This window comes from Eretmochelys imbricata, chromosome 1, assembly GCF_965152235.1.
Source record: "Eretmochelys imbricata isolate rEreImb1 chromosome 1, rEreImb1.hap1, whole genome shotgun sequence".
NCBI lineage: Eukaryota > Metazoa > Chordata > Testudines > Cheloniidae > Eretmochelys > Eretmochelys imbricata.
This window is the reverse complement of record NC_135572.1, coordinates 302612715-302625376: the sequence shown is the minus strand read 5'-3', so window position 1 is coordinate 302625376 and position 12662 is coordinate 302612715. Positions and strand designations below refer to the sequence as shown.

At 43.1% G+C, this 12662-nt stretch overlaps 1 protein-coding gene across 1 annotated transcript in view; it reads right to left on the bottom strand.

Annotated features, from left to right (window-relative positions):
* Positions 1-4469: 4469 nt before the first annotated feature.
* Positions 4470-12662, bottom strand: part of SLC38A1 (solute carrier family 38 member 1) — a 35504-nt gene continuing 27311 nt past the window's right edge. The window contains exons 11-15 of the mRNA XM_077807763.1: positions 12192-12292; positions 7159-7277; positions 6021-6162; positions 5831-5928; positions 4470-4571 (exon numbers count right to left, since the gene is read on the bottom strand). Coding sequence (XP_077663889.1) covers positions 4470-4571; positions 5831-5928; positions 6021-6162; positions 7159-7277; positions 12192-12292 — 562 coding nt within the window. The remainder of the gene's footprint in view (positions 4572-5830; positions 5929-6020; positions 6163-7158; positions 7278-12191; positions 12293-12662) is intronic.

The window sequence follows — 12662 nt, the reverse complement described above, 5'->3', positions numbered from 1 at the left end:
TGATGAGAAAATAAAAAAGCATATTATTTCACAGTCTGTACTACAGACATCAACATACATATTATTCCTTTGCATAAATAGCTATATATATATATGATGCCAGTAAATCAGTCTGAGTGAAATCCTCCCCCCCACCCTGTGTACAGGGCCAGCACACAGCCTGTTTAAGGACTGAACTCATCTTGCACCCTTTCAGGACAGAAATGATGATGGTCCTATGCCTAAGGGAAATTGCACTCAGTGCATAAATCCTGCTAATTCATTTTATTTTATCCAATAAGACTGCAGTATGCAAGTTGAAGAAGGGGACAAAGCAGGTGAGGAAGAAGTGAAGAGGGAGAGTGCCCAACTCCCATTGAATATCAATGGGAGTTGGGCACCTAATTCATTTGTGACTTTGAAAGTCCCCCTCAATATCTCCTCTGTCACAGTCCCATCAACTCAGTAATCTATGCTGTCAGAAGTAGAAGAGAGAACGAAAAGGGAATGGGAAGGAGGACAACCTCAGAGTACTTGTAGGATAACACAGTCACCTATGAAATTTTCACAGGTTAAAGTTAGTCTTTTAGGGTGTCTACACTACAAACCAAAGTCGACCTATATTAGGTCAATTTACAGCCACCATAGTAATTTAATGTGGTAGTGCAGGTCCACACTACCCTCTTTGGGTTGGTGGTGCACATCCTCATGAGGAGCACTTCTGCTGACCTAAGAGGGGCAGTGTGGGGAGCTGAGAGCCTGCTCTCTGAGCTCCTCTGGCAGCTCCCTGCCTGGAGCCCAGCTGCCCCACAGGCTCCCAGCAGGCTGTTCCCCTCTTTGCTCCCCAGTCCTCACTGGGAGCGGGACAAAGCTTTTTGCCCCCACGTTCTCCACAGGGAGCCAGGGGAAGCCACCCGGGGCTTCTCACCCCTCCTCCTGCTGGCAGCTGGCGCAGGGCTGCTTGGGCTTCTCACCCTGACTCTCAGCAGGGCTCCTATTGTGAAATTGACAAGAAAGCTAATGTAAGAGATGCAGTGTCTACACAAACACTGCATTGCACTAACTACACCGACATAAGCCTTATGCCTCTCGTGGAGGAGGAGTTATTATGTCAGTGTAGTACGGCACTTATATTGGCGGGTCAAGGCTGTAGCGTGTACACTGACATAATTAGGTCGACATAAGCTGCCTTATGTTGACCTAACTATGTAGTGTAGACTAGCCCATAGGGCTAGAACCTTACAGGTCCTGAGCACCTCCTGCAAGTTGCTAAGTGACCTCAACTCCCAGTGACTTCAAGCAATGTAAGACCAAGGTAATAGGAGTGAAGGCAATTCAACAGCTCACAGGAAGTTCAATATCTTGAACTATCAGGTCTGTAAAAAGAAAAAGCTATAGTGACACATAATATCCATACATACAATTGCTAATCCTAGTCTTTTTCCTTAGTTATAGAGTGTGTGTGTGTAAAATGAATCTGCCACTGAAAATGAGAGTCCTCACAAATTGGCAGGTACACTTGAACTTATGAAGGGCATTGTTCAACTCCTGATTGTGCACCTGGACTCCTGTTAGCCATTAGTTCCATTGCTAGTGTAACCCTTCTGCCAGATGGAGCCAGCAGCAGCAAGGGCCAGGTTCAGTATCTAGTGGTTCCTTTGCAACAATACAACACAAAACCGGCTCGAGCCCCCACCCAGTGACCTAGGACAATTACACACAACCCCCCTGGGTGCCTCTAAGAGGCAATACTTCCCCTCTTGCAAGCACAGAGTCTGAGTGCAGTAAAAACTTTTTAATAAAAGGAGGGAACTCAGAATTAATTTGGGAAAACACTGCAACTAGAGTTCATAAACACAAACCATGAGCAAAAGACCCACGCCTAAGTAAGTTGGGCAGTGTCCTTTTCACCTCAGGTTCTTAAACCAGAAACCCAAGTCCCTTTAACGTGCCCATCCCTTCTCTGTACCCCACTCACAGTTGCTGTCCTTGGCCAGTGCAGCCCCAGAGTTCAGCGGTTCATTCGCAGAGTTCAGCTCCCATGCTGTGTGGAAGTGGGGGGTGTGGTGTAAGGAGGAACCTTACACACTTTGCTGCTCGGGCACTTGCTTGTTACCCCAACAGTCAATTGCCGCACCTCTCTGTGGGGCTCTGCTCTAGCCCTCTCCATCAGCCACCCTGCTGGCCACTCACCAAGATGTCTCTCAGTGACTTCAACTGTTAGTTGGGGAGCCATACTGCTGGTGCACACTGGGCAGTGTCTTACAACAGAGACGCTGTCCTAAAGTAGATCTAATACTTAGACCTAGGTATCAGTGATTTCAGCTCTGCAGCATGTAACAAGACTCTCAATTGAATCTAAATTAGCTCTTTTATTATACCATGGAGAGAGGGAGGGTCAAACAGTGTCTAAGACCCTAAAACAGGACCCATCCTCTCTCAAGTCATTGGGCTTTGGAACCAATGTCCCCTGCCTAGCAAGTGCTGTTCAGTTGAGGGTGAGTCCCTCCACCGGGGAATGCCAGGTGCAGTTCTGCTGCCCTCTGTTCACACAACAAGGATAACAACCCTTTATTACTCTTGCCCCAAAACAAGGAGACTGGGGATCCAACACCAACCACAAGTGATCATTTGGGCAAGCAATCCCATCATGCTGAGCACCTAGACAGGGTGGGTGTGTCCATGCAAACAAGATCAGCTTCTGATGTCTTTTTCCACAGCTCACCACTAGATGTCAGGGGAGAGCTCATTCAGACTCTGCTTACACTAGGACAGGGATCAGCAACCTTTGGCAGGCAGCCCACCAGGAGGCTGTGGGAAGTGGCAGCCGGCACATCCCTTGGCCCACACTGCTTCCCGCCGCCCCCATTAGCCTGGAGCGACAAACCACGGCCAGTGGGAGCTGCGATTGGCCGAACCTGTGGATGCGGCAGGTAAACAAACCAGCCCGGCCTGCCAAGGGGATTACCCTGGCGGGCCGTGTGCCAAAGGTTCCGATCCCTAGCACGCATGTTTGACAGCAGAATTCAGACTCTCTCTAATTCACACATCAAGAACAATACAACATGAACAAATGTGTCCCCCTGGCAGTACATTAGTACTAAAAATGATTCAGTATTTGACGATAAAGATCACCTGCTTAGTACCTGAATCTCTAACCTGAGCCATTCTCCAAATTGACAATATGCCACAATATAAATGCAAAGTTAGAGTGCCTCTGCAAATAATTTATAGCTATTTTTGTTTGATCCTGAAGAAACAGAAATAGGCTTTTTAAATATAAAAAAGTGTTCTATTTAAAGAGGTGTTAAAAATAAAAATCTGGCTTGATTCCAATTAAGAATCCAGTTTTGCATAAGGGCCTGATCCTGTTCCCACTGGAGTCAAAACTCATACTGACTTCAATCGGAGGAGGGCTGACCCTAAAAGAGTAAGTTAACTTCTTTACAAGGTCAGCCTTAGGTATATGCAAAACTATCCTAGGATGGAAAAGGCATTAAGTATGACTAAAGGTGGTGGTTTTCGATATAACTGGAATTTTTCATTTTTTCTTGAAAAGCGTAGATGTATTTAGTAAATATTGGTTTATATGGAAGAAAATGCATATTTCTGAACCTTTCCTTTCACACCGAAATCAGCTCTGCCTTCTCCTGGTTGGTTTCAAATGTTCAGTGCTCTATACCGAGTCTATTACTGGTCAGTTTCAAAAGCGTTAGTGCTATTTGATAGTCCTCTTGGTCTAAGGTCACTCATGGTTGAGTATGTGTCTCTGCATGATGGTTTGATGTGCTATCAGCTCAACCATTTGGGCTGGCTGCTCCCATAACCTTTTTTTTTCTTTTTTTTTAAAACGAAGAGCAGCACCAAGTGTAGGACATACTCTTATCTAATACCAACTGATGCTTTCATGGTGCCCTTCATGTAAACACTCCAGAATGCTACACTTACTAAATGAGGGGAAATGGTTTACAAAATAGTAATGAAAAGCCAGATCAAATGTATGCAATTTAAGAGTAGAGTTTTGGTTAAAAAAAAGAGATGGTGAGAAGAGAACATCATTTGTGGAAACTATTCTAGAATCTGGATTTGTAAAACAAAAACAAATACAGTGCTTGCTCCAAAGGACTAAATATTATGGTTCGGAAGTTTTAAGACTAGTACTAGAACAATTTAATTCATGACCAGAAGAGTAAAAATTAATTATGATTGGAACCAAGTGGCAAAGCCATGTAAACCCTTGCAGACAGTCAACACAACCTTAACATTGATTTGATAACTCAATGGAATTGGAGAAACTGATACTGCTGTTGGGGAAAATGGGCATTTTCTGCAAGAAAATACCATCTATATCAGTATTTCATTATTTGGATTTGATTTGAGTAAACTCATAACGGGATAGATAGATGGGATGGGATAGATAACAAAACAGAATGGTTGTGATTCTGATGAGTAGTAAACAGGGATGTATCCTTTTCAGCATGATGTTGACTTCAGTTGCCTTCAGCATTGTCTCCTGAGTGCACCCAGTCATAGATGACCAAAGGAATGCTCACGAGGGAAAACAATATTCCCAATGCCATGAAAAGAGAAGCCTGAAAGAAAAAAGGAAAGGAGTCTTTCAACTAAGGTAACTTTTTTCCTTACAGAGACTTACAAATTGATACTGGGTTTCAAAATTACAAATGAAAACAAAGCTCTGAATTCCTTGTTAAGCACTGAGAATGAAATTTTCCTCTATCCTCCGTTCACAACCTCTGCCTTAAGTGCTCATTTCAGTGACTATCTGAAGAGGACTGAATGGGTTCTCCTTTGGTACCCATCACCTCTGCTCTTTAACTAGCTAAAGGGCTCATGGCAGAATGAAATAAAGCACATGCACTGAGTCATCCCATGAGGGTTTACTTGCACAGTATTTCAGCCATTGTCATCTTATGGAGCTAATGAATTAACCCACATATGTTACGTAAGATTTTTGCATGCCAGTGCAGAGAAATAACTATGGAATCACGAGCCTGGCCCAAATGAAGTTCTTGATTATGGAGGAATTAAATAAAATTAATCCAAATCACTACTGTAATATGAACAAAACCAAAGGCATGATAACAGAAGGGCTGGTTTGGTAGTGCACTGAGTGCACTCAGCAAACCACAGGGACTATTCAGAATCTTACATGACTCTATTCACAGCTGGGAAATTAACAGGATCCTTGACCTTTACCAAAGAAGTTTTTTATTCTAATCTCAGTATGGGAAGGATTGTGACATCTTCTGAACTGCAAACCTCCCTTGACATTCAGTAAAAACTTGTAAAGCCCTGCTGAGATCAAGTTGTCACAGTCCTGTATGCTTACGAACAGTGAAGAGCTGGCTCCTTTTGCAGGGGGCACCCAAAATTTGACTGTGATCCCTTAAAACAAATGTAAAGCGCTGCAAACATGACACACTGCAGGCTCTTTCAGGTAATATGTTGCTGTGGAAAATAAGTTGTGGCTATGGGGGCAGTTCCTTTGTTACCAAATTTCAAGGGACTCAGAACCTTGCTAGGGATTATTACTATTTAAACTGTGGTACTTCCGGAAGGCCCCCAATTAGATTTGAGGCCCCAATCAGATCAAGGCCTCAATGTGCTAGGTGCTGTACAAACACATAAGAAGGTAAGAGTCCCCACACCAAAGGTCTTACAATCTAATTTAAGACAAAACACTGCACAGGAGTGTGACAGAGGGAGGGAGGACAAGGGTAACAGCAGCAGGTTCACGTATGTTCAGACAACCATATTAGATCTGTTCTCAACCTAATACATTTTAATGAGTAACACGCAAAGCACTAAATTGATCTACAGAAAAACATACCCAAATCCTCTGAGTAAATTTTTCTGTATCCTGATGTGTGATTTTTAAATACAGCGATGAAGGAAGAATGAAAATCAACATATTGGCAGAAGTTACTCCTGTAACATTCAAATAAATATGTTAGTTATTGTAGAATTTCACATCTGCCAACAGCTATTTATTATTATTATATAAAACCAGAATACTGTACCTACAACTCCAAAAATATCCTTCATTGAGGGGATAAAAATTACTAACAGGTTGATAATAACCAGGAGGACAAGAGTAACCACAACATGACGACATAAGTCATATTTTGTTTTTTTAGCCAGCTCAAATAAAGAAGAACGCACCTGTAGGAAAAGGAAGAGTTCTCTATTAGGAGGAGCATACAACGTTCAAGCCCATATACTAATTTTTATTGACTCTGTGCATGACAATGAGATTTGCATAGATGCCCCAGTGATTCTGGAGGACTCAAATGTACTGCCTTTGGAATAAGGATTATATTTAATTCAAAATCTGAGAACTGGATTTCTATGTGTCTGTACGAGTGTATTTTCCCCCAGATTATATTTCTTGACAGAGGTGGGGGAGTATGTTGACATGTACATTTTTAGTTCTGCTAGGTTGAAAGCTCATGTAATCGGCTTTGTGTGTGGAATTAAACAGCGAAGGGAAGGAATGGGATTCACTTACATCCAATGCTGCAACACAGCCACTCTGTGGCTGCCATTCCAGCCTACACAATCGGTTGGAATAATGTCACCCATGCGGGCAGGAAGGTATTGAATCCACTGGATCTGCATAATTTCAGATTCAGTGACTCCTCCCCCAGCCTGCCCACAATGCCCCTTTCTATGTCAGATTCTTCAAATGTTGTATAGAGCTCCTTGATCCCTGCAACACACCGGGAAGTGGAGGTTGCCCTCATGGTCAGTCCATCTCACTCTCTCATGAAGAGCCCTACTACAACAGGGTGACTGAAAGGGATTTCTGTGGTTCCTCTGTTCTTGGACGAATTTCATCCTTGATTCTGCCCCTATTGAGATCAATAGGGTAGGACAAGGCCCTTATGTATTTTCATTTTAAATCGACTTAACACCTTCCAGTTCCAAGAGAGAATAATTTATTTTAATTGTATGATAGTTTCTTATTCTCCCATCCAAACTCCCAATGAAGCCAATGGGAGTTTAATATGTGGAAAGACTGACTGCAGGATCAAGTACTCGTTGTAGTCTGCCACTGATTCAGAAACCAGGCCCCACACACAAGCCAGCCTTACTTTGGGAGAGTGCACCTACTACAGATCTTAGCTGTTTCCAAATTGCAAGGAGCCTGATACTTACAGTGAAAAACAGCACTGGCACTGTGAGAATGACTGCAAAAATGACAGCCACACGCACTGTCAGGATAAGGATGTCATCTCTACTCTGGTAGTTGTGAAGCAGATCTGAGTGCACATTGTCTGCAGAGAAGACAATAATGTAAGTGTTCCTGCAAATAAGCAATTAATTTATAGAAACCGTCACTTAACAAGGGCCTTCTTGTACAATAAGTGATGTATCAACAAACAAAAGGGCAGGAAATGAAACATTCTTGAGTTAAAATAGGTTTTAAACCATACTCTAGTGATTCCATTTTTCAAGATTAACTCTTTGGGGCCCTGTTTCCGAAAAGCATCCCTAGTCAAGAAAGCACAAGGTTAACTCTAAGCTAAAGTCCATTGCAGGAAGACTACAGGGAGGCATAGCATAGCTACTGGGGATTTTTTGGCAGCTTAAACTTATATAAAAATAACCACATGCACTGTCCCTGCTGAATTTATACTAAATTATTAGGTTTCACTAAAGTCCAAATAGCAAATAGAGTGCTAGGAGAAAACAGAACATCTTCTCTTGAAGAACAAACCCCGTTTTAGGTCAGCCCTTTCCCCATGCAACATGAGGTTTCTCCAACCACACAAACTGCCATCCAGCTACTTCTGGTGGCTACCCCAACATCCCCATTTTCCCCCTTGAACTTACCCTCCTCTCTCAGCAACACTCACAGCCCCTGCACCTCAATGACCACCTCCTGGAGGAAGTGATCCATTCTAAATGCTGCTGCTATGGGTCACTGGGAGTGCCACATGCTGGTGTGCTGACAGTATTTTAACAAAGCCTCCCACAAAAGCATCTATCTCCCTTAACCAGTGAGAAATGCTATGAACCAGGTGTACGCACGCTGGCAGACAGGAAGAACACAGAATTCATTTGTTTGTTTCCGCACCTTTAAAAAATTCACATAACTGTAACCAAAGGAAGCAAATGCACTGGGCACAAAAAAAGTATATTGATTTGCCCTTTTCTGGAGGTGTTCAGACTTTGTTTCTGAAAGGTGTCCTGAAAAAACTGATAGCACAGAACAGTGGTCAGCCTGTGTAATCTGAAGTGGAGAGGCAGGAGGGTAAAGACCTTGCAGGGGGCTCATTGGGGATATATAGTTTTAAAATACCTGCCATTTGGTGCAATCTGGTCTATTCCTAAAGGCAAAAATATTGCTTGTCAGAAAGATTTGACCCTAAAGGATAAACCCTCTCTGGCAAGAATCACTTATCAATATACAGAAAAAGCCTGAAATCATCCCAAACTTCTTCAGTTTGAGGGTGCAATTTTAAAAGGGGGCTGGCATAGCCTCTTCTTGTACTTGGCTTATACCACATGAGGCACATTCTGCCATTACAAGCCCAGGTTGCTGCCCCTGTACCTCTGGTCTCCCACTCAGCCTGACCATGAAATACCACACAGCCCAGGCAAGTGACCTTTAGCAACACCTAATTTTTTGTAACTGTACTCTTGTAGTGTACATATGGCAATAACGCGACACCTTGAGCAAACAGACAAATGGTGTTGATTTTAAAAAGAGAGGGCCAAAATAAACATGCTATTCTGGTCTATGAAAGGATGGTGGAAAGGGTTACAGAAAAAAAAAGTGCATTTAAAAAAGGCATGTTCCTGTCAGTCTCAAATAATGATCCATGGGCAAGAAGAAAAGTAATGCTGCCCTTCCACGCCCCAATTCTACAACTGATAGTGTGCAGGCAAACATTGGGGAGGGGAGCTCTCGCAGATGCAGCATTATCCACACACTATTAATATTCAGACACATGGTAAAGTAGAAAAGAATTGGGTTTCCTTTCCTCACAGATTCACGCAATCTGTAGGGTTAGATTTGCCTCCTGTGTGGACTTATCTCCAGGGTTCCTGCTCCAGGTCGCCCCCTGGACCCAGTCCCAGCACTCAGCCAGATATTTGTTCTGTGGTATCTGGGAGTTTTGGTGCATTAGTTTGGTCTTAAGAGGTTCAGATCCTTCAGCTGAGCCACAGATAGTCCAACTCTTCCAGGGTTTTCAATAAACCCAAATGAAGTAACCGCAAATGAAACATCCCATGTGTGGGGTCAGAGTCCTCTTCATCTTCTGTAAAGCAGCGGGCCCCAAGCAGGCTCACAGACTAGTGTCAAAGATTAGTCCCATCATAAGTGGATCCACAACAGGTCCTCCCTTCCTTTGAGGAGGGGTTTCCAGGCAGTATCAGCTAAGGAGTTCTAGCCTTTAGCCAGAACTTGGTCCAGTAGCTAAAACTGAAGATTTGCTGTCCTGATTGGTCTGCCCCCCCAGTTCAGCTGGGTTTTTCTCTTTTAAGCTCCTCCCTCCAATTCTGATATCACCTACAGGTGTAGCAAGGCACAGCCAAGTGAGTCCACAGTAGCTCATTAACCCTATACTATTTGTAATACTGGGGCCGGCAGGTCTAGCCCCACCCAAAACTAAAAGGCCCCCCCCCCTCAATTAATCAGAGTAACCACTAAGCCCAGACCACAATTGATTTCTGGGGACAACAAATGGGAAGAAAAAAAAAAAAAAAAGAAAGAAACAGAAGCAGGAGTGAGGTCATAGGTTGAAAATCAGGGATCTGGAGCATGACACTGAACAGAGAACCCCAGATAACACCGACTGCTCCTCAAAGGTGTCTAGGGAGTCAGTGGACCCTGCTCAGAGGAACTCTGCCTGGAGGCATGATCATACGAGGGATCAGAAGTAGGCCCCACAGTTACAGAGCACAGTCCTGTTCAGCTTCTTCCTCCTGGTATAATGGATGGAAATCTTGGGCAAGCACCAGGAGGAGATTAACAAGGAGGCCTCATGACTTTCTGGGGCCACGGATGAGGTGTGCCACGACCAGGAAATGTGAGGAAAAATGCAGCCAGATGCTCAGTAAGAGGTTCTGGAGGAACAGGAAGAGGGGCTGCAAGTGTGCTAGGCTCATTAACCCTGTGTTGCTGAGAGTGGGGTTTGTAAACCCCATCACAGGACTCCAAACTCCTCCTGAGGTGGGAATTTCAAAGAAGTTCCAGGAAATGAATCTTGGGGAGTTTATTTGCCTCCTCAAACGTCTTGGGGAATCAGATCCGCAGCTGGTGTAAATCTGCCTGGCTCTCTTGAAGTCAATATGATCTACTGATTTATACCAGCTGAAGATCTGGCCCATTGTAGCTATTTCTTCAGGACCATAGAACTGGATCATTAATTCTAATATTTTATTTGTCGTTTTCTATGAAAACTTACTGGCTAGCAGCAGCCCAACTGTTGGATGAGTGGCCACCAGTCTTGGCACCTGCAGCCTTCCTCAGTTTTCTTGGCATAATCCATTAAACAGAAATGGTGAATTCAAATTATCTTACTTCCTGCAAATTGGAGGCTTCATATCCACCATGACAGCCTCATGGTAGAAACTAATATATTTTTTGTAAGTTGTTAGGTCACCAAAAGTTCATCTGTCTATGACAGAAATGTAAAATTTCAAATTTGCTTCCCCTACCCATCAATATCCAAATATGCATTGGTTACCAACCTTTCCAGACTACTGTACCCCCTTCAGGAGTCTGATTTGTCTTGTGTACCCCAAGTTTCACCTCACTTAAAAACTACTTGCTTACAAAACCAGACATAAAAATACAAGAGTGTCACAACACACTATTACTGACAAATTGCTGACTTTCTCATTTTACCATGTAATTATAAAATACATTGATTAGAATAGAATAACTGTACTTATAGTTCAGTGTACCTGAAGCCCGAGGCCCACTGCCCGAGGTCGAAGACTATAACTTAGTATCATGGGGCCCCCTGTGGTATGGGGCCCCAGGCAATTGCCGTGCTTGCCATCCCCTAATGCCAGCTCTGCACTTGTGACCCCCCTAAACCCATCCCGCAAACCCGTTGGGGGTTGCAACCACCAAGTAAAGAAACACTGAACTAGGTGAATATCTAGATAAGTTGACGTACCCCCTGGAAGACCTTTGTGTACCCCCAGGGGTACGCGTCCCCGTGGTTGAGAACCACTGCCATAATGAATGACTGTAACAAACATGAAGGCTGTAGCTTGACAGAGCACTTGAAATCTAATAAGAAAGACTGATGACCTTTTGGTGCCCCTTATGGAAAACTCACAGGTCAAATCTGTGATCTCCCTCCGATTGACTTAGTGGCCTGTAACGAACAAATGTACCAAATTTCAAGACTCAAACTGCTTTAGAACATTAGCTCTCAATCATCCTGCCAGTGTAAGGGTTTCTGGGTTCTCCGATTTTTATTTATTCTGCATATTCCTTTTAATAAGGAAAAAAAATAAGATTTGCTTGGTTTTTGTATTTTTAAAGTGAATTAGTGTTCATGAAAGGAGGCGGGTTGAAAATCTTGGACACTGAAGTATTCAGAACTGCGAAAGTATTTCAAGCAGCAGCATTCCAAGCTGACCTAAACTGCATCACCAATGTATTTAACTTGAATGGGTAGGGACCAGTTCTTGCTAACAGAGGGAGTACAGTCTCCGCATCCATTGCCTCTGTGCCGAGAACGGCAATAAGGCTGCCAATTACTGTGGTGATGATTTTGACACCTATTCACTAAGCGCTATCCTAAGATCACAATCTCATTTTATACAGGCAATTGAATAGCCAATCAGATATCACTTAATCACTTTAGGTCATTACTGATTTGAGCTGAATTGAAACTAGTAACTGAAAGTTACTGATATGACACTGCTAAGCTCCAGTTACCCAAAATAAAACTAGTTTACATTAAACTTGTGCCTTTGCTCCTTTCTCTTTCATTTTTGAAGTTAAATTAGCAAGTGCTGCATATAGCTACTGTGTGTAGCCACTCAGAGCACCGGTAAAGAAGAGATTTGTATCTTTATGGAAAAATTTAGGGAAATTGTTTTCAAAATTCTAGTAAGGTAAGTGAGTGGGATTCTCCTTTTTCAATGGGTAAACGTTATTGATTTCACGTGGATTCTTTCTGACAGGTATGTTAGATCAGCAAAAACTGCTTACTTACCATAGAAAGTTAAATAGCCAAAAATGGCAGTCATGAAGTACATAACGAACATGGCAAAAAATGAGGTATTTGAAACCATTTGCATTCTCTTCTGTGTGCGACTGGAAAAAGAAGGAAAAATAATAAATGGCTGTATAAATCTTTGCACAAACAAAATTAACTAGCATCGGAGAGACTCCAGAGTGTGTCTTTCTTCATTTAAATCAGTGATCCCCTATAGCTGTATTGAAGGAGGAAAATGACTGGGGGACTAAGTCTCCCAAAAGCCATTGCTAGCCTCCCAGTTTTGCTAGGATTTTAAGTCAAGGGAACATAATGACCATTCTGTGAATACTGCCCTCCCCAAATCACAACGGGTGGCTATGGCCCCTAGCAGTAGCCTCTGTAGCAGAGAAGGGGTCAGCTTGGAACTGCTTCTGTGTGCAAATTAAAGGACCAGTAAAACAACAGACTGTTAACATCCTAAATGTT